General features: G+C 39.3%; 1 protein-coding gene across 1 annotated transcript in view; it reads left to right on the forward strand.

The window, feature by feature from the left end:
- LOC111238979 (dipeptidyl aminopeptidase-like protein 6) overlaps window positions 1–18,859 on the forward strand; it is a 59,796-nt gene extending 40,937 nt beyond the window's left edge. The window contains exons 4-26 of the mRNA XM_022768731.1: window positions 1,688–1,782; window positions 1,893–1,967; window positions 2,056–2,108; window positions 2,586–2,667; window positions 6,520–6,640; window positions 11,144–11,298; window positions 11,845–11,942; window positions 12,067–12,193; window positions 12,787–12,825; window positions 13,017–13,124; window positions 13,216–13,307; window positions 13,402–13,449; window positions 13,542–13,654; window positions 14,494–14,541; window positions 14,662–14,760; window positions 14,849–14,918; window positions 15,461–15,655; window positions 15,733–15,787; window positions 15,950–16,052; window positions 16,165–16,220; window positions 16,355–16,427; window positions 16,557–16,630; window positions 17,842–18,859. Of these exons, the coding sequence (XP_022624452.1) occupies window positions 1,688–1,782; window positions 1,893–1,967; window positions 2,056–2,108; window positions 2,586–2,667; window positions 6,520–6,640; window positions 11,144–11,298; window positions 11,845–11,942; window positions 12,067–12,193; window positions 12,787–12,825; window positions 13,017–13,124; window positions 13,216–13,307; window positions 13,402–13,449; window positions 13,542–13,654; window positions 14,494–14,541; window positions 14,662–14,760; window positions 14,849–14,918; window positions 15,461–15,655; window positions 15,733–15,787; window positions 15,950–16,052; window positions 16,165–16,220; window positions 16,355–16,427; window positions 16,557–16,630; window positions 17,842–17,985 (2,123 nt within the window). The 3' untranslated portion in view covers window positions 17,986–18,859. The remainder of the gene's footprint in view (window positions 1–1,687; window positions 1,783–1,892; window positions 1,968–2,055; window positions 2,109–2,585; window positions 2,668–6,519; window positions 6,641–11,143; window positions 11,299–11,844; window positions 11,943–12,066; window positions 12,194–12,786; window positions 12,826–13,016; window positions 13,125–13,215; window positions 13,308–13,401; window positions 13,450–13,541; window positions 13,655–14,493; window positions 14,542–14,661; window positions 14,761–14,848; window positions 14,919–15,460; window positions 15,656–15,732; window positions 15,788–15,949; window positions 16,053–16,164; window positions 16,221–16,354; window positions 16,428–16,556; window positions 16,631–17,841) is intronic.
- The last annotated feature ends 844 nt before the right edge of the window (window positions 18,860–19,703 follow it).

Below are 19,703 nucleotides of genomic sequence, written 5' to 3' on the forward strand. Positions count from 1 at the left end.
TTACAGGCTTATTAACATATAATTAGTTAAGTTCTTGGGTTTCTGTGCCCTTCATTCACAGCAATGATGAAAACGTCCTTAGCACCTGACGAAACCCTGGCAATCAATTGTGTGACATTGCATCTTGTCAGTTAAGTTAATGCAGTCAGCTCCCATTTGGTGCTAATGACCTTCTGATAAGAAGCCCAATGGGACAACTTCACACTTCAGTAGTCCTCATCAATATTTTGTGGGCTTCATTCACAGCAGTGCGTAATTGATCCCCGTTGCTCTTTGATCACCGTTCGCCTCTGTAGTCTTTGGACTCACCTCTGAGTTTCTCACACAGACTCGGATCCAAAGACACAGGATTCGACCTTCAGACTGAGCTGATGCATTCATATTTTTGAGATGCAACAGAATATGATATTGCCCAACAATGAACACAGGCCATAAACATGAAGCATCTGTGGATAAATCTACTCATGAAACAAAACACCAACTTTGGCAACTGAATTACCATCACTTCTCTTTATGACTCCCGGCTCAGATCTTATGAAATTGGTTTGGCTCTATCACAGTTTCCACTGTAGACTCAATATCCACCAACATTACCAACTCTTGTTTGGTACTAAAAAATGGTAATAAAGTGAAACTGCATCCACAAGATGAAAATTTCTACTGTCACAAACAGGCGTCACCAAATTCGTTTGGTCAGTGTGTCATGGCCTGAGCCAGACACTTTAACTGTCTCGTTTGCTGAGCAGTTGTTTTGCCATTTCTCTCTCTGAATGCGCATGTTTTATCACAAGGCAACAAATTTGAGACATTTCTGAGAAAATCAACCTGTCAAGGAAAAAAAAGAGAATTTGTGTTTGAGAAAGTTTAGTTTGAACCCAAGCTTTAAATGATTGCACAACATGCACAACAGAATTAAATCTTGTGCCTTCATTTTCAAAACACTGTCTTTTAGTGCTAAGGTAACCAGAGAAAGCAATTGGCAAACTGGCATTTAACCAACTTCTTCTCCTATCTTAACTGTTTTTGGCTCTCTGAAGCACTTTGTGACTCATGTCTGTGAAGGGTGTTGTATAAATAAGCTTTACTTACCCACTTACTTTACTTACTATAGAAGATGAGACGGTTTTGCTGTTCTCAGAGCAGGATGGTTAGGACAGCAGCATTACAGCAGTCCACAGGGCAGATACCCTGTGCTGAGTGCTGTCAAGGACGTATATCACACACTCACAGCCTTTTTTTAAGTCTGTCTTCCAATGACAGATGTTTTGAAGAAAAAAGACTTTATTCTACCTGCCCAGCACCGAACAACAGAAAGACAAAGTTAGCAAGTGACTGGTGAACATAGTGGAGCATTTAACAGCTAAAGAGCCAGATGTTTACTCTGGGAGTTGGTGGGGACCAAAAACTGAGCTAAAAAAGGGTGAATATTGTACTTATATTTTCCAGGTGGTTAGAAACGCGTCTCTAAATGAATGATAATGTTGCTCTGTAACTGCTGGATGTGTAAATAAGAGACTGTTTGCTAACAAGTTAGCCATATCACTTTAAACAGGGATTTTGATGAAGGTGCAGGAGGAGGACAAGACACTATAAAGACACTATAAACAGAAACCTGGGAGAAACTATATACCAGTGCAGTTCCTACCATCTCCATCTCTGATGGTTGTTTTTTTTTTGTCATTTACAGACAATGAGCTCCTGTATCGTACAAGGAAAGGGGATGTTGTTAAGCTTAATGCTGACACGAAGAACAGTGTGGTTATCGTGCCGAACCAGTTGTTTGTGAGTATCATCTTGCCTATAATTTACTCCAAAAGCAGTAAGTATACTTTCTGATACTGTAATGTGTGCATTACTACTGTGAGTGTGTGTGTTTTTTTTATCCCATATAGGACAGATCCAGAGCCGCCATGTACCAAGTATCTCCAGACATGGAACATGTGTTGTTTGCCTTTGAAGTAAAACCGGTGGGAAACCCTGTACTACCTCGAACTGCACCACATAATTTTCCCAGACTTTGTCCTTCTTTGACTGTGATGCTGTTTGTTTCCACAGATCTATCAACACTCCTATGTGGCCAAGTACATTATTTACAGCCTCACGACACAGTAAGACTCATCTCTGTTGTGTCTTCCTTTATTTTCTGTTGTGTTTTGGTGCCTTGTGTGTCCTCTTCCTCTCACACATCTTGGACTGGGCAATATGCCCTCAGCCTGACCTCATGTAGACAGTCCACTGATGCCAGCCCCATTTACCTGCTTTGGCCGCTACGCTGTGGGAATGCATTTAAGTTCAATTTAGTTTTGTGTGCTGCATTCAGCCCGGCCTGTTTTTAGCCTTTCATCCATCTATGTCTGTTTATTTCCCCACTGTTCTGTATTTGCAGTGAGCCAAGCAAAGTCAGCTTGAGCTAAAAAAAGGACATGGATGATTGATGAAGCCTACAGTGAGGGATCAAGCCAAAAAACACACAAAACTTCTCTGCTCTGACTGTGCATTTGTATTGACTTATTCAGCATACATTGTGGATGTAGTGTACATACAGACAAAAACTGAATGTATTCTTTAATATGTCATCTCCACAGGGAGACCTGGCCTCTGAACCCTCCTGAGGTGCATGAAGCTGCCCTGCAGTTTGCTGGATGGGGACCCCGAGGCCAGCAGCTGGTAAGGAGGCCGTACCCTTGAGATAACACTCACTAAATGCTGGCACACTAGTGGACATCTGTCAGAATCAGCCTGGCATGGCAGAGGAGGCTGAGTAGTGATTTATAGTCTGTCACAGCAAAACAGACAAATGCCGTGGTGATAAGAGGTGTATGTACACTGTAATGACTACATTAAGGGTCCAAGGGTGAACTGTCTTTACGTTGACCTGCGTCAATGTCACCGTGAAACCAAAATGTTGGGTTTTTTTTCATTTCACAACTTCACGACAACGTGAGCTGGTGAGAGCCACAGTGGCAGATGGCATCTCGGCGGCACAACCCATGGCTTGGACAGTGTGGGGTTTCTGCGGGGGAGCAAACACATGGCACTGACGTGGAGAGGGGATAGACTTTGAAAAACAGACCAGCTGATTGGAGACAGTTTGCCCAATTGTGCAAACAAAATTGATGTCTTGAATTTGATTTTACTGCAGCTCTATTTGGCTTTTCCATTCATTCGTTTTTTCATTGTCCATTGGTATTAAGGAATAAAATGTTTTTGTTGCTTTGAAAAGTTTAAAGAGTGCAGAAATATTTTTAGAAGAAAGCCCCACAAACAATTTTGCTGGCATCCTTGGATTCAACACACCTTTCTTCTCTCCACCAAAAAAGTGACTACTTTTTTTTGTTTATTTTCAAACCCTCATCCCTGACTGTGTTTGTTATGAGCTGCGCAGGAAGCTTATTTAGAATAATGCAAGCTATTATAAACTCAACAGTAGCAGTGGAGAGAACTGTTTTTGGTAAACTCAATAAAACATGATTTAATGAAGTATTTAAAGTCAATCAGAGATGGAAAAAAAAGCAATTTTGCAACTGATTATACATAAACATGAAAATGTTTCACTGTTGTATTTGAAGATTTGTTATCTAGCATTATTTCATGTATTAAAGGACATGTCAGTCAGTTTGGCAGTGAGAGCAGGTTTCATGTTTCAAGTGACAACCTCCAGCAGCCACTGGAATTATGACTCTTGTTCATCAGGAGCAAAGGAGGAAGTGGAGTTATATTGTTGTTGAGTTGCCTGACCTAACTAAACCTCAACCATAGCATTGTCAGATCAAAAACACTGTTACTTGTGATGGTTTCAGAAAGCGCTGATAAACTGTCATTCTGCTGCGAGGGCTGTCAGATCAAAACCACATATTATATGTGTCTTTATGTACATGTGTTGTCCTGGCAGTTACAAATTGTGTATTTTGTTGTTTTAATTTGAGGACTTTTTTTTTGTCAACAAATCCAAAGAAAAGACCAAAATCATCATTACATTTATCCTGTTGTCCTAAAACTCTTAAAAACACATCATTGAGCCACACTATTGCACTGGTGGCATGTTTTTTGGGGCTACAATAGTGCACCAAATGTGTATTAATCTGCAACTGAAAATAGTCCCAGAATATGTGCTATTTCATCCTGTCTGAGTAGAGTTGGCTAATAGACCCAGTGCCCAGCTGTTTTAGGAAATTATTGTACCTTTTTAAAAAAAAAAAAAAAACTATACTACACTAAACTATATATTTGTTACCCATTTTTGAGTATTAGAAGTGACATGTTGTTGGTTTTGGTCTTTTTATGGGATTTGTTGACAGTGAGAAAAATATAGAATTATGCCTTATCCTTTAACAAGCTTAAAAGTGCCAGTGATTGAATCTGAAAATCTTTTAGCTTTTTCTCCTGCCTAATCCAATACTTCCCTTTTGTTTTACCTTGTTGACTTTAGTAGTTTTTGTTTGGATTGCTTTGTTTAGACAACAGTTTCATCAGCTGTTACTTAAAAGCTTTCTGTACCTCCATAATTGCTCTTATTGTATCATTTGCTTAAATTACAGATACACTGCTGTGAGAAAATATTAACATTTCAAGTATGTGGTGAGACTTTGCCTGCTGAGGGAAGAAAGCAGATTAATTTGCATATGGTAATATTGTACCTGATTGTTCCTTTCACAATGCTGTTACTGTAGCTTCGCGTTTGATTTAATGAACAGCAGAGGTTATGCGAGAAAAATGAGATAAGCTTTCGTCTTTTGTCTTTGTCTGACCTGGCAATGTTGGACATGTTTTCTTTTTTTCACTCAGGGTTTGTAAAAATAATGATTTCCCATTAAGTTTATCAGAACTGGAGCAATTTATCATCAAGTGTTTCATCAGCACGTATAAATGAAAGGTGTGTATGAGTGTTTGTGGCAGTATGGCTGTGTGCATTGAAGCATCCGATGTACAGTGAGAGGAGCAGGGAGATGAATCCTGCAATGCTCCCCTCATTAAACTGCAAGCAATTACTCTGCTGTGACAGAGCAATCAGTGAGGCTGAGTCGACACACACACATACACCTTCACACACACATACACACACCTAAGAAAGAGGTTATATTGAGACAAAAACAGGAGGGGGAGGAAACAGAGAGGGGTGAGTTTAAGAAAAAGAAATTAAAACAAATGAACATATCGTTGTATTTCACATCAAAAAACACCCATGCACATGGAGACACGCTCAAATACAAATAAGCAACCCTGCTCTTTAAGCTCCACAGGTATCTTTGTTGTTGCTACTTTCATTTTGCCACCCTTTTGAAATGGCTCTTTTTTAGCCTTTTGCTCATTCTCTCTTTTCTCTCTCAACTTAATCATCTGAAAATTTTTAAGTCAAGCAATTGCCACCTCCTTTACAAATTATTCTAGTTTTCAGGGGCCATTCAGGATCATTTATGACTAAATGCTATGGGTTCTGTGCTGACAATGAGTCCTTTGAACTTGAAGTCTTGAGGCAGCTTTTGCCAAGGTATTATTCATAATAATTAAAATACTGAGAATTGAATTTTTATGTAGCTCTTTGAAAGCTGCCTATGATTTTCTTTATGTCCCATGGCGGTTTTGCAACATTCGCCACCCACCAGCTTCCTTTGCTTTACACAGCCCTGCATTGATCTGTTTTCCTCAGATGTTGATCCCACAGTATAAAACTTTGATTTTCTCAACAGTAGCCATAGATCAGCGTGAAAGGAGCCATGTCTTTCTCTTTTCTGATTCTCGTGATGGCGATTTGAGGCTTAGATTAAACTGAAGAGGTTTCAGCTGACAGCCCAGCTACGCCAAAAGAAACGCCAGAGCTTCAGATACCAATCAATCCCACATTCATCTCCCTCATAATGGCACCAGGCGAAGCAGCGAAAACACTGGAGTGGATTGACAGAGGGTTATAAGTGTCACACACTCATCTGCTAGCGATGTGTCTTAATTCTTTCAGCCGATGCCATCGTTGGTGCTGAGGGCTTAAATCAGCAGTCTTACCCGCTATTTAGCTCAGCCATCTTCCACCCCCAGAAGACAGCATAATGTCTCAATAAACACTGGGGGAAAATGGTGTGTTTGTGCTTGGGTATGTCTTCAGTTATATGTGTGTGCCTGCAGGGTCGCAGCCAGCTCCAGCGCCTTGATTAGCAACAGAACAAGTTTCATACTGCTTTGGAGAGGAATCCAGCTTGAACCATAATGAGGAAAATATTCGTTAATACAGTGCTTAAGGCAGGTGTTGACTGAGACTATATTAGCCTGTAAGTGTTATTGAGTGGGAAGCTGTGTTTCTATCTGGATTAGGTCATGCTGTGAAAAAAGCCACAAGTGGGTTTGGCATAAGGGCTCGTACTGTACATAGCAGAATGTGAGATGCAGCGGCTGAGGAAAAATGTTCCCAGCTTTGCACTACAGGAAATTAAAATTTAGGTGTGAATCAATGGGAGCAATACACATGACCATTTACATTACACGTGATACACATTAACGATAGCCACTGGTCTGAATTTCTCTGTCCAGATCTTCATATTTGAAAATAACATCTACTACAAAACAACGATAGAGAGCCGAGCGATCCGCCTGGTTTCCACTGGCCAAGAGGGAGTTGTCTTCAATGGCCTTGCTGACTGGCTGTATGAAGGTAAGACAACTACAAACAGTTTCACCAAAACACAACAAAACCCAGGTTAATATCATATCCATCATTTCTGTGTTTCAAAGACAGAGTATAGATTACTGAACATCTCATTTCAAACCCATGGGCATGCATGTGCTGTTAGAACAGCCTCCACCCCTCTGGGAAAGCTTTCTACAAGAATTCGGACACAGGCTGCAGGGATTTGCTCCCTTTCAGCAACAAGAGCATTAGTGAGGTCAGAGACTGATGTTGGGCGATGAGGCCTGTCTCACAGTCTGCATTTTAATTCATCTCAAGGTTGCTGGATAGGGTTTAGGTTAGGGCTCTTTGCAAGTTCTTCCACACCCAACTAGGAAAACCATTTGGACTTGCTTTTTGCATGGGAGCATTGTCATGTTGAAGCAGAGAAGAGCCTTCTCCAAACTACTGCCACAAAGTTGGAATAACGTAAACAATATAAATGTATATTGTCGCCTTTCAAATTAATATGGTGAACGTATTATCAAACAGTTGTGTATTTGTATATCCCACAGACACAAAACACAATTAAAATTAATGTGGAGGCATGTTTCCTGTCACCTATTTACTGTTCAATGTTCACTCCTCTTTTAATTGTTGCTTTCTACCCACCTACAAGGAAAATATGTGGCTTCACTATGTTCACCAGTTAGGTGCTATCTCAATCTGCCTGCTATTTGGTGCTGAGCAAGTAGCCTACAATTTGTTTTTGGAGCCATTTTGAAGTACAGCTGAGCATTAAAAGCAAATCAAAGAGTAAATTTTGCAAATCTGAAAACCAAAACAATGAGCAGAGAGATGCTACAATGCTCCATAGAGCATTGGGGAACTGCAGCATTGGATGATAATTCTCTGTGGGTTCAACACTCCAAGCGACAACTTTCACATCAAAGTAGTTACGTGTTCCATTGTTAAAATAAAAATATGTATTAAAGCGGCTTTAATTGGAACTAACAGTCTCAGTAAACAAAAATATGTGTTTACCGCTGGTGGGAGGTGTCCACAAACTTTTGGACATATAGTGTATTCAACCAACCAAATTTGAAGACCATTATAATCCAGTCTTGTGACACCTGCCCTGCACTTCCCCGTCCCCGAGGCGTGGTTGTTTGTTTGTGTGCATGATTCCATCTGAGAGAGCACAGCTGGCTACGTTTCAGTGCCCCTCCTTCACGAGACTTCCCATAGCTTGTCTTTGTGTTCAGGCAGTTTTTAATTAATTCATGTTTGCAGTGCTGCAATCTCACTCAGCAGATGTTCAAGTTTGCTTGTAATTGAGTATGAAACATTTTTCTGCATGTGAGACGACATTCCAATTACATACCACTTGGATATGGCTTTGTTTACGGCTTCACTGTCTTATTTGAGACTAGTGCGACTAGTGCGACTAGTCATTTATAATGCAGTTTATAGGTAAGTTGTTGTTTAGTAAGTGAAGACTTCAATTTCTGTTATTATTTTATTCATTCTGCTTTTATTCAGAGGGCGGTTTGAGATAATAATCACAGTGTAATTGTATAATGTAATTGTAAAATGCTGGTTATTATGAGAGAAATTCTGTAACAGTGCATGAACTGCTTCAGGGTCGCCTCTAATCGGTTTTTCATTAATGGGATTATTTCTTTGTTGCAGACACAGAACATGACATGAAAGAAGTAATCCATTTTCAATGCTACAGAAAGATTTGCCTTGCCATATTTTCCCACTGTATTTCACGGATTTATCAGTGGATAACAGACTGTCTCACAAAAACAGAGATCATGCAGCATACAGCTGTTACAGACGTCGCTTACAGTGTTAGCAGTATGAACTGTATTGTTCTGGCGAGATTTTGGCAGAAGTTGTTAGAATGTGGTTCAAGGTGAGGCTGCCTCTTCTCTCAGGTATTTAGTGCAGTACAGCCAAATATCCTCATCTTTGAATGAGAAAAGTTAAACTTTGTTTCCATCACAGAATTGGTAGTGGTTTGTTTTAAAGAGGTAAAACAGATGATTTCAGGTCAGTTGCATTCAAACATTTCATTTAAAAAAAATAAATTTTTCAAAAATATTTTCAATCATTTTTTTTTAAATTAAACTTATAATTTAATTCATTCTGAGCCTATAAAACTGTACTGTATGTAAATTCACAATCTGTTTGTTCCAGAGTTCATTGAAGTTACAGTTTTATATATTATATTAAGTGAAATATTCAAACAAATAGTGCCATTGTTATAGCTGCGTCATTGCATCAAACAGAATATCTTAGATGACTGACTGACGGCTTCTGAATCAAAGGATTCACATTTTCATAAAATATTTAGATGCTAACAAAATTTTCAAATCCACAGTCCTGTGGGTTTAAACAATGTTTTGCCAACATATATATATATATATATAATATATATATATATGTATATAATATATATATATATGTATGTATATATATATATATATATTATATATTATATATTATATATATATTAATACTTATTCCCCAGTTGTCATAATGAAGCATCAACAAACATGTGAACTGTAACTTTGATCAAGAGATTGAAGATAGTGAAGTCATGGGAAAGGCTTTCACAAAGTATCCTGTAGAGCCGTAGGTTTGGGAGATGAGAGAGATGAGATGAGATGAGCTCTCCCAAGAATCCAGTGTGTAGGTTTTGTCTTTTCAGTTGCAGTCATCTGTTCATACAGTATGAAGCTCTGGAGGTTTTGGTCTGTGCATGTGGTCCCTCCCCTGCTGATGGAGGTTTAGACAGCTGTAAGCTTGCAAAGAAGACAGAGTGTCACAGTGGATGTGCGAGGACAAGCAATGCAAAACCATCCCATTCTTCTGTGGAGCTGTGACATGAAATATGGGTGTTTTGTTGTCTTCTTTAAGCTGCAGATTCAGTGTGTAGCCTGTGGTTGATGTAAATGTCAACAAAGGCAGCATATTTTAAGAACAGCACACCAGGAATCTTACCAAATGCTCCAACCTTCAGAAAATAATGGATAAAATGTTATGTTGTGCTGCTCCTATTCTTCTAGAAGAATTAGAAAGGTAGTTGCCTTAGAAATAGTGATGGCTCATGTTCCTTGGGCACAGGCCTTGAAAATTCTGGTGAAATAAAATAGTTAGCCTTAGAGCAAGGACTAAATCACCTGTTGAGAATGCAAACACTGAAAAGCCTCCTTTGACCACTCTGACCCTGTTATAACACACTTCACCCTCAATAAAATGATTATTGCCTGACATCATCAATGGTAACAAAATCACAAAGTCCTCATCAAGGTTGAGCTGATCATTTTTGCCCGGAAAAGGCTTTTGTTTGGATCTCCACATGTAGGTGCAGTCAAGTGTGTACTCTGAGTGCGTTTCATAGAGTTCTTCTGCCCCCTGCTGGATGAAAGTCACTCGTCAGGAAACAGCTGGGAAAGAAAGTAATCAGTGAGGGAAAGTGATTTTACACTGAAATGCCAAGGACAACCTTTCAAAATAATCCAATTTACCTTTTTGAGTTGGTGTTTGAGATGTTTTTGCACCTTTTGTCTTGATTTCTTCCAAAATGTCAGCTCCCTCAGTTATAGTATGTCCATCAATCGATCAAAGTCCAGTTTTGTTTTCCACCGCCACCAACAAAACCTTAAAGAGTAGAATTAGGCAAAGGCAAAGAAAGCTTCAGCCACAGAAGGAGAACGCTTGATTAAAAGATTATGAAGGGAAGAAAGAAGAGGGGAAAAGCCGCCCCTGTTCTTGATTAATGAAAATTGCAGTCATAACATAACAGGTGTAGTAATCATATATTTATGATGATTCATATTAATTTCTCATTATTTGATTCATAAGCATTAAATCTGCATCAACATAGTGTGTTTAACACCCAGCGTCTGGTTCATGTGGTTGGATTTCAAACTGTCTTAATATGATAAGAGTAATTGATTTATTTTTCCTCAGTGACACGACAGGGATTGGGCATCATAAATCACACAGGCTGCAAATATTAAAGTAGTGTCTGTTCAAATGGTGACATATTGGAAATGTTTTTATCAGTGTCAGACTATTAAGTACATAAACACCAACTGATAGACACACAGCAGACAGAGCAAAGCAAACTTTTTATCTGAAGCATTGCATTGCAGTGACTTTGCAGGAGCATCAGGAGTCAAACATTATATTTTTAGATGGATTGTCATGTGGATTTGACTATTTTTTTCCACCTGTCTGCACAGTCAGTCTGAAAACATTAGGTCAGGGTCAAGGTAGAATTTATTGTCATTCGCTCCATGTACAGTACTCAGTATACAGGGGAACCAAATTGCATTCCTTCAGTGCACTAGTGTACACAATATAGAAATAAACAGGTACCCAGAAAAATAAAAGACAGTTAAATACACAACATATTTTGTTCCACATCTTCAAAAATGTGTTCTGATTTTCAGTATCACACATTTTTCACAGTCTGTGTGTGTATGTGTGTGTGTGTGTGTGTGTGTTTTATCTGTTTGTTTTGTATTTTAGAGGAGATCCTGCAGACCCAAATAGCCCACTGGTGGTCTCCAGACGGGCTGCGCCTGGCCTACATGACCATCAATGACTCGCTGGTACCGAAGATGGAAGTCCCATTTTTCACGGGAACGCCATACCCCACTAACCTGGAGTATCACTATCCAAAGGCAAGTTGAATTCAGCCACACTCTCACTCCTGCTCTTCGTTTGATGCTATCATGTTGATGTTATTGTACACAGAAAGTTGTGGAAGAAGTGCTGTAGCACTGCCACAAAGAAAAAAAATACTACATTACAGGTGAAAGTTTTACATACAAAATCTTTCGCCCAGAAGTATTTTCAGCAAAATGTACTTCAAGTATAAAAATTAAAAGTAGTAGTAGTCGTGTATTTATAATATATGGTTTGCATGATTGGACCATTACTGATTCAGCCTTTTAATGCTGTCAAGATAGAGCTAAATATAACAACTTTAGTTTAATCTGTAACAGGCAATAGTGGATTAGATGTATAAATGATCATAAAACTGGAAAACACAAGTACCTCAAGGTGTACTTCATCACTGTACATAAGTAAATGTAGTTAGTTACATTCTACCACTGTACACAGAAGACTTTCATGGAGCTTGTTTACCTCAGAACAGAAAGACAATTCGTCACTGTCTTGACCTGAAATCCAGTCTGACCTATCTAATTTCCTCTTGGCCCCTGCAGGCTGGGGAGGAAAACCCTGTAGTGCACCTGTCTGTGGTGAGCCTCAATGGTCCCCTGCACACCGTGGTGATGAAGAAACCTGATGACCCCCGAATAGGGTGAGTGACAGCTCAACGATGCCTCATTGAAAGCACCGAAAATAGCCCTGGAGCGTTTTCTTAAGGTAGTCGAGACAGAGGTGGTCAGTGGTGGTGATGTGTTTCCACCTTCTGGTTTTTCCAGGAGGGAATATTATATCACCATGGTGAAATGGGCCACCAGCACCAAACTGGCTGTAAACTGGCTGAACAGAGCGCAAAACAACTCCATCCTGACACTGTGTGAGGCTACGACTGGAGTCTGCATTAAGGTGAAACAAAGTGTGAAATCTGCTGCCACTGTGTTTTTTGTGTCTGTATAACAAAACCAACTATGAATTTAACCTACTTACAAATAACAACTTGTGTAGCCTTTTATAGCTTATTCCTCTCATTTAGTCAAACCTACTCTCACCAAATCTGCAGCTCAAAATAGTCCCCAACAAGTGCACTATTTGGTCCTGTTTGTGTAATGTTGGCTGAAAACTACATTGGTCTGCTGTTTTAGGAAATTTATTTGCTTTCTTTTTAAAATTAAAGTATATTTTTGCTACCAGTTTTTAAGGGAATTGTTCAACACTTTGAGAAATAGTAGTAAGACTAAGAAAGATTGATACCACTCTCGTACTGTCCATTAATGGTCATAACCACTCATTTAACAGACACATATAAGGCATTAATCTTCTCATGAAACTCACTGCCAGAAAGTAAATAAGCATATTTATCTAAGTGTCAAAGAGATGGACTAACACACTCTTATTTTGTATCTTTTGTTGACAATAACAAACAATAAAGAATACTGACAGATTTATCATTTTTTAAGTGATTTGTTGGCTTTCAACTCATGCCCTCTTATTATTTTCAGAAACATGAAGATGAGAGTGACAGTTGGTTGCACAGACAGGTACGTGATCAAAACGCTGCCGCCCCGTTGCTGAGCAGTTGGTTAAAAAACAGACAGCGTTTTCTCCGTGTGTCTGAGTTTGAACAATTAAATAACAGGAGATACAACAAAAAAAAAGGCCCTGCAGGGACGTTTTGGACACAAACTTCATATCTACATGCAGGTGTTTTGTTTTTTTCTCCTCTCTGCAGAATGAAGTGCCACTCTTTTCCCAAGACGGACACAAGTTCTTCTTCACCCGAGCAATACCTCAGGGTGGGAGAGGAAAGTTTTTTCACATCTCTATGTCCACCTCGATGGTAGGTAATGACAAAATTATCCTCATAATACGTGTCCTCTGAGGCTTGGTACAGAGTGTTTAGTGTTCCCCCCTGTGTTATTCTCACCCAGCCTAACACTAGCACAGACATACTTCAGTCCCTGACGTCTGGGGACTGGGACATCACCAGCATCTTGGCATACAATCATCAAAGGAACCTCATGTAAGATGTTTTGATATTTTTACATATTTTTATCAGCCGCTGCTGAGTCGAGGGTGTTTTGTTGTTTGGTGATGATGTTTGGCTGTTTTTCCAGATACTTTCTGAGCACAGAGGACAACCCCAAACGACGACACTTGTATAGGTATGGTTTTATTGGAAGTTAAAAGTGCTTCTATGTTTTCTATGAGTGCTTTTTAGGGTATATAATGATACTCACTCAGTGCCATCCCACAGCGCCGACACAATCCCTCCATTCAACCGCTGCTGCCTCTCTTGCGAGTTCAAGTGTGGCTATGTGGACGTTTCATTCAGCCACAATATGCAGTACTTCTTACTCAACTGTAAAGGTGAGTACGTCGACCTTGAATGTCTCGAGTCGTGACTTTTTTTCTTTTTTTTTTTTGTAGCAGCGGACTGAGTGTGTTTTACATCCCAGCACTCCCGAGAATGGAAGTCTACTCGGGGACGTAGAGAGCCGTGTTCGGTGGAAAGTGTAATTGAATTAGTGCTCTGTGTCAGGTTGAGAGCTTATATCGAACTGGACATTAGCAGATAACCTCAAACCACTGCTGGATCCTTCTGATTAGCCACAGAAATAAATGTCTTGTCTGACTGCAGTGATGTGAGTACTGCTGAGCTGCTGGCGAAGAGAGTGTGGCTTTCTGCTTTTAGTATTTGATAAATGGAAAGGAGAGCAAGCCCAGTGGTTAGCATTGTGTGGTTGTTTACGAGATGTAGTCCTTGTGTTCCTCTGAGACATTCTGTTACTGTTTTTTGTTTTTTTTTTCCTTGTGGCTTCAGCACTGGGGCACAACAACGCAGTTTCCATGGAAGCTGATTTGTTTAGGGCGCTCACTCCAGAGAGGAAAAGTGCCAGTGGCTTTCTGCATTAATTGGATCTTTGGAGACTAGCTCCATTGTGAAATAATAAGCTACTTCCTCATGGGACGGAAGTAGATTAACTGTGGAGCTGGCTGAGAGGCCTGTTTCTGAAGTCTGTTTAAGATAAGACAGAGATGATTCCTTTGCAGTGGAGGTTTGTGTTTCACAGTTGTGATTACTGGTTTGTCGGAGGCATTTTAGCCTATTGTCAGGGTCTTCTTACATGATATTTTATCATGCTAATCAACTTAACTTCTATAATTACATTCTTGCTAATTGTTTTTCCCTGAATTGTTCTTTATAGGCCCAGATATACCAAGTGTGGCTATTTATAGCACTAAGGACAAACTGAGTGAGTGTTGTCTCCGTTCTGTTGTCCTTCTACATCATCATGTACAATAATCTGCACTGAATTCACTGCAAATATGTTTTCATTGATAGATTTCTCATTGAGTTTCTTCTTTCGCTGCAGAGGTGTTCGACGTGGAGATGAATGAGAAAGTAAATGAGACGTATAATAGCATGCAGATGCCCAGGGTGGAATACAAGACCATCACCATAGACGACTATAGTATGTGTCCACTTTACCAAATACAAGATTACTTGCCAGTCACCTTGTATTATAAGACTGAACGTTAACCCTCTGTTGTCTGTTGTAGTTCTGACGATGCAGATTCTGAAGCCAGCTGGATTCGTAGAGACTGCCCATTACCCCTTACTGCTGCTAGTGTACGTAGGAACGAGGATGACTGCAACTACCATCATCGTTTAGAAGGAGTACCCCAGCTATCACTTCCCTAGATTTGGGGTCTCACAAGAGTCAGATTAAAAACAGAACAGTCAAAAAAGTTACTTTTAGTCCCCAAGTATGGGTTAAAATCCAAAAATGCTAGAGCCTGCATTTCCCATAATGCAACTCAATAGGGTGTTTTGAAGAGTCACTCGACTAATGGCATCAGGAATTGTTTCAGCACTACGATATAATGGTAAAATATAATATAAACTAGAATTGCATTAAATGCTACAGATATGAAAAATACTGTTCAAAATTTGAGACAGGACTCTACAAATTTATGTTTGACTTCATTCATTTGCAAGGTGTTGTTGTTATTTTGTCCACTCTTTTTCGCAAATTCTGACTTTGGAGACCTTTTTTTCTAATAGTCAATTTTAGGTGTTAAACCCTCCCATTTGACCAATTATGAAATTGAACATACATCTCTGAGAGGTGAGTTATTCCTTATCATCATCCTGTCATATATTTTCCACAGGGACGGTACGCCTGGTGGGCAGATGGTGACAGAGCAGTTCCAGGTGGACTGGGCCACGGTTCTGGTCAGTAGCTTCAGTACCATCGTGATCCGCTTCGACGGCCACGGCAGCGGCTTTCGGGGCACCAACCTTCTCCACAAAGTCAGGAGAAAGCTGGGAAAGTTGGAGGAGAGGGATCAGCTGGAGGCCCTCAGGTCAGACTTCTCCTACAACTGTGAGCACGACCGTAGCAAAAGGCTGAGCAGTTTGACTCATTTTCTTTCATTTTCAGGTTCATATCCAAAGAGCCTTACATCGATAAGAATCGAATGGGAGTCTATGGAAGGGTAAGAAGAACACGTGATCAAAGAGGCTTCTGTAATTTTGATTTCAACTGAATGCCTTCATAAATACAACAGATGCCATACATGTTAATTATTTTCACAAGGTGTAATTAATTTATTTTTGTTTTCTTGATGTGTTTCTGTGTCTCCTCTACCTTTGTACAGGCCTATGGAGGATATTTAGCCACAATGCTTTTGAGCTCTGAAGAGTTTACCCAACTTAAATGTGGAACAGCAGTCTCACCCATCACGGACTTTGAGCTATATGGTATAACTGTCTTGATATTATTCTTTTGTGGATGTCTTAAAGACATCTTGGGACAGCGTCTAAAGGCACCTGATCTTTCTAAACCGTTTTTTTTTTATTTGTCAAATTGCAGCATCTGCATTTTCAGAACGATACCTCGGTTTAAAGACAGATTCCCGAGTATATACGGTAAAGTTCCAACACTTCTGTCTCTTTATCCAAATCATGCAACAAGATGTTTTGCTGAATTGAATGGGGATGAATTACAGGGTCAAGAGGATGTTGATGACATGGTGGATTTTCTGCTTCCTCTTTTCCTTCAGATGACGAATTTAGCACACAGAGCGGGTCAGCTTCTGGAGAAACAGTACTTGATAATTCACCCAACTGCAGACGGTAAGGGACATAGTGTTGGATATATCTTTTACTCAGCAGAGAGTGAAAAAGTTTTTGTTTCACTTCATAGTTTGTGTGATTGGTCACTAATGTGCCTCTCCAATCTCGTCTTCACTACCACCTCCACAGAAAAGGTTCACTTCCAGCACACGGCCAAGTTTATCAACCATTTAATCAGCGAGAAGGCCAACTACACTCTACAGGTGAGCTAAAATCACTGGTTGATGTACAATGAAACGGTTGCTGAAAATGTTCCCCCTCTTTATGCTGTGTCAAGAGCTCACTTCCTAAAATGAAAACAATATAAGAGAGCAAATGTTAGATTCCAGCGCACAGGTATAGGCTAAGATAGCTGGTTATAAGTAGGGTAAGGTTGGGATCAGGTTAAGGGAAGTTGAAAAAGAATCTACTCAGAATCTAAATACCAACCAACATAAGAGATGGGGGACAAAATAACACATTTTATGGCCACTTGAGGGCAGCAAAAACAAGTTAGGAACACAACATTCACCTTTTAAGTTAATATGCTGAATGGACATCTACATTTGCTCCTTTTAGCTCTGTTTTGATCTCAACAAACTCTTGAGGAAAATAGTCGAGCCTTTTTCATTGATGAACAGAAAGACGATATACAGCTCCACAGAGCTGAGGGGAACTAGTGTGGTTGTTTTTCAAGTGAGTAGTCATAACCACATGAAATTGAATTTCTTACCAGAATGAAATTCAGTTTTTGTTACATTACTTTCCCTCTGCTCCAACTCAAGAAGTAAATTGAGTGAATTTTGTACTAAAAACAGAAGATACCCAACTGGTTTGTCTACTTCAGACTGCTGAAGTCTGTTAGTTTCTGCACATTTTCACAGAACCACAACTGTGGATTTTGTTCTCATCTCTTAAATTGGAATTGCATTAAGATGTTTCAGTGTACAAGAGCTGGCAAACCAATATAACCACAAAGTCCATGGAACTTAAAACTGTGTGATACAATTGAAAGCTCCAGAACACCTACTAATGGACTTTGTGGTGAGAAATTGTTTTGCCCACTGCTGTTTCAAAGGTCCTTTCAATCTTAATGTTTAGATATCGCATGGACAAGTGAGTAATGTTTTAGTATAAAATTAAATAAAAAAGTGAACTTATCTATTGTTGTTTAAGTCTCCTTTGATTTGCTGTGTTTTTCTATTTTATATTATTAAAAAATGTATAACTTTTGGTTTTTCAATGATGGCAAATAAAGTGATAAAAAAAGGTGCAGAAAACAGTGATGGGAAATTTTACCCTATTTTCTCTGATTTTATAGCCTACATGAGTAAAAAAAAAAAAAAAAAAAAATTAAAGGATTTATTGATAATGAAAGAATTATTAGTTGCAGCTCTATCATATAAATCCGCCATTGCTGTGTATTAACCTACAGATCTATCCAGATGAAGGACATTTCCTACACAGTGATGGGACACAGCAGCACCTGAGCCAGTCTCTGGTCAACTTCTTTGAGGAGTGTTTCCGGGTGCCAGAGGTACTGACGGACGACCAGCAAGACGACGAGGACGACAGTTAAGCCTGCTCCTGTGAGCAGCCACCCCTCCACCCACCCCCCACCCCCCTCGGCCAGCTACTACAGCACAATATGCAACAGATCTTTCAACCCAATCAATCCACGACCCCTGCACCTGTCCAATCTGATTTTAGCTCTACTCTGAAGCGCAGCACCTGCATGTGCAAAAGGGGCCTCGGCCTATTTTCCCTCTCCTCACCTTGTGCTGACCAGGAAACCAGTCAGAAAGACGTTGAATAAATCTCAGATGTGGACAGTCATATCTCTCTGCAATTGGAATAAGTGGACTAGTACTCCCTCTGGTGGACAAATAGAGGATCAACATAATGTACATTGAGAAGTGTCTCCATTCCAAACCAGGTACATTAACAGAGCGCTTTGCAGCACAAATTGTCCCCCCCGTGAAGATCAGTTCATTATGTTGAGATTTAACTTTTGGGCTGCCACTCTCTGATAACCTTTGCCAACTGACTTACTGATTATTGTGTTCATGAGTATGATTACTGCTACTTGTTTCTCAGAAATTTCTCTGTTCAGTGTCTTACAATAGTACTGTGTCTATGAGTGGATGTCTGGCTGCATCAGTCCTTAGTTGCTTTACAAAACAAGGGCACAATGTTTAACTTTGTGTTGTACTCCAGAAAAAAAGGTGTCTATACAAAAATGGTATTTTCCCTCGTCATATATCTGGATTGACCTCTTCTTTTAGTCACTGTGCCTTACTGTGGGTGAAATGTTCATGTTAGGAGCCCACATGATGCTGAAAATGAGTAAATATGGGTAGGCCTTGTCTGAACTGTGCATTCCGTTGATAACTCGAACACAGATCATGATTTCATTTTCCTGAAAGGATAAAGTTTTTAAAAAAAAAAAAAAAGGAGGTAATGGCACATTGATCTCGGAACAGGGAAAGAACTGAATACAAAATAAGGTGGCATTATACTGATGAAAATATAAAGAATATTTAGTTTGCAAATACAGTTCTTGATATTTACCTTCCATACTGGTGAATTAACTATGCTGATTTTTTTTCATTATTTTGTGAATTTCTTTGACTTGTGTTCTAAATGGCTTGACTCTCTCCCCATGTCACTTCTGTTAGTATTGTCAGTGGTTTCTAGTCAGCTGATGTACAAAGTGTATAAATCTTATATTGTTTAAGTCTTCATGTTGTATGTGCAACTTGTATATAAAGCATTTTGAAATGTATCATTTGTTGGCTTTGTCACTTTACATCACTTAAGTGTGTATACTATGGAGGTAGATTTGTTTCAATATTATGAATGAACAGTGTGAACAGATCAACAATCCGGGTGTAATTGTATAATCTATAAATATAAAACACGTTCCACAAATACAAAAAGTACATTTGCAAATTCACAAAAATATTTTAAAAATATAAAACAGATTTTTCGAATTCCACAAATAAAAAAAAATATCTGAATACATTCAATTTATTTACAAATAAATGAAAAACATTTGTGAATCAATTTTCTATTTGTGAAGCAAAAAGGCATTTGTCGATCTGAATTCTACGTTTCGTTTGTGGCTTTCACGTACCGAGTTTTGAAGCTTTCTGACTGACTGTCTTAACCAAAATCAATCTGAGTAACTAGGCCACTTTCTTAAAACACGTGATCACCTGCTGATGATGCCATTTCTGCTTTTTTAAGTAACGTGCACTACATTAACGGTTGTAAGATATGAAGTGACAGGACCGG

This window comes from Seriola dumerili, unplaced genomic scaffold (genome assembly GCF_002260705.1).
Source record: "Seriola dumerili isolate Sdu_G_001 unplaced genomic scaffold, Sdu_1.0 BDQW01001821.1, whole genome shotgun sequence".
In the NCBI taxonomy this organism is placed as follows: Eukaryota; Metazoa; Chordata; class Actinopteri; order Carangiformes; family Carangidae; genus Seriola; species Seriola dumerili.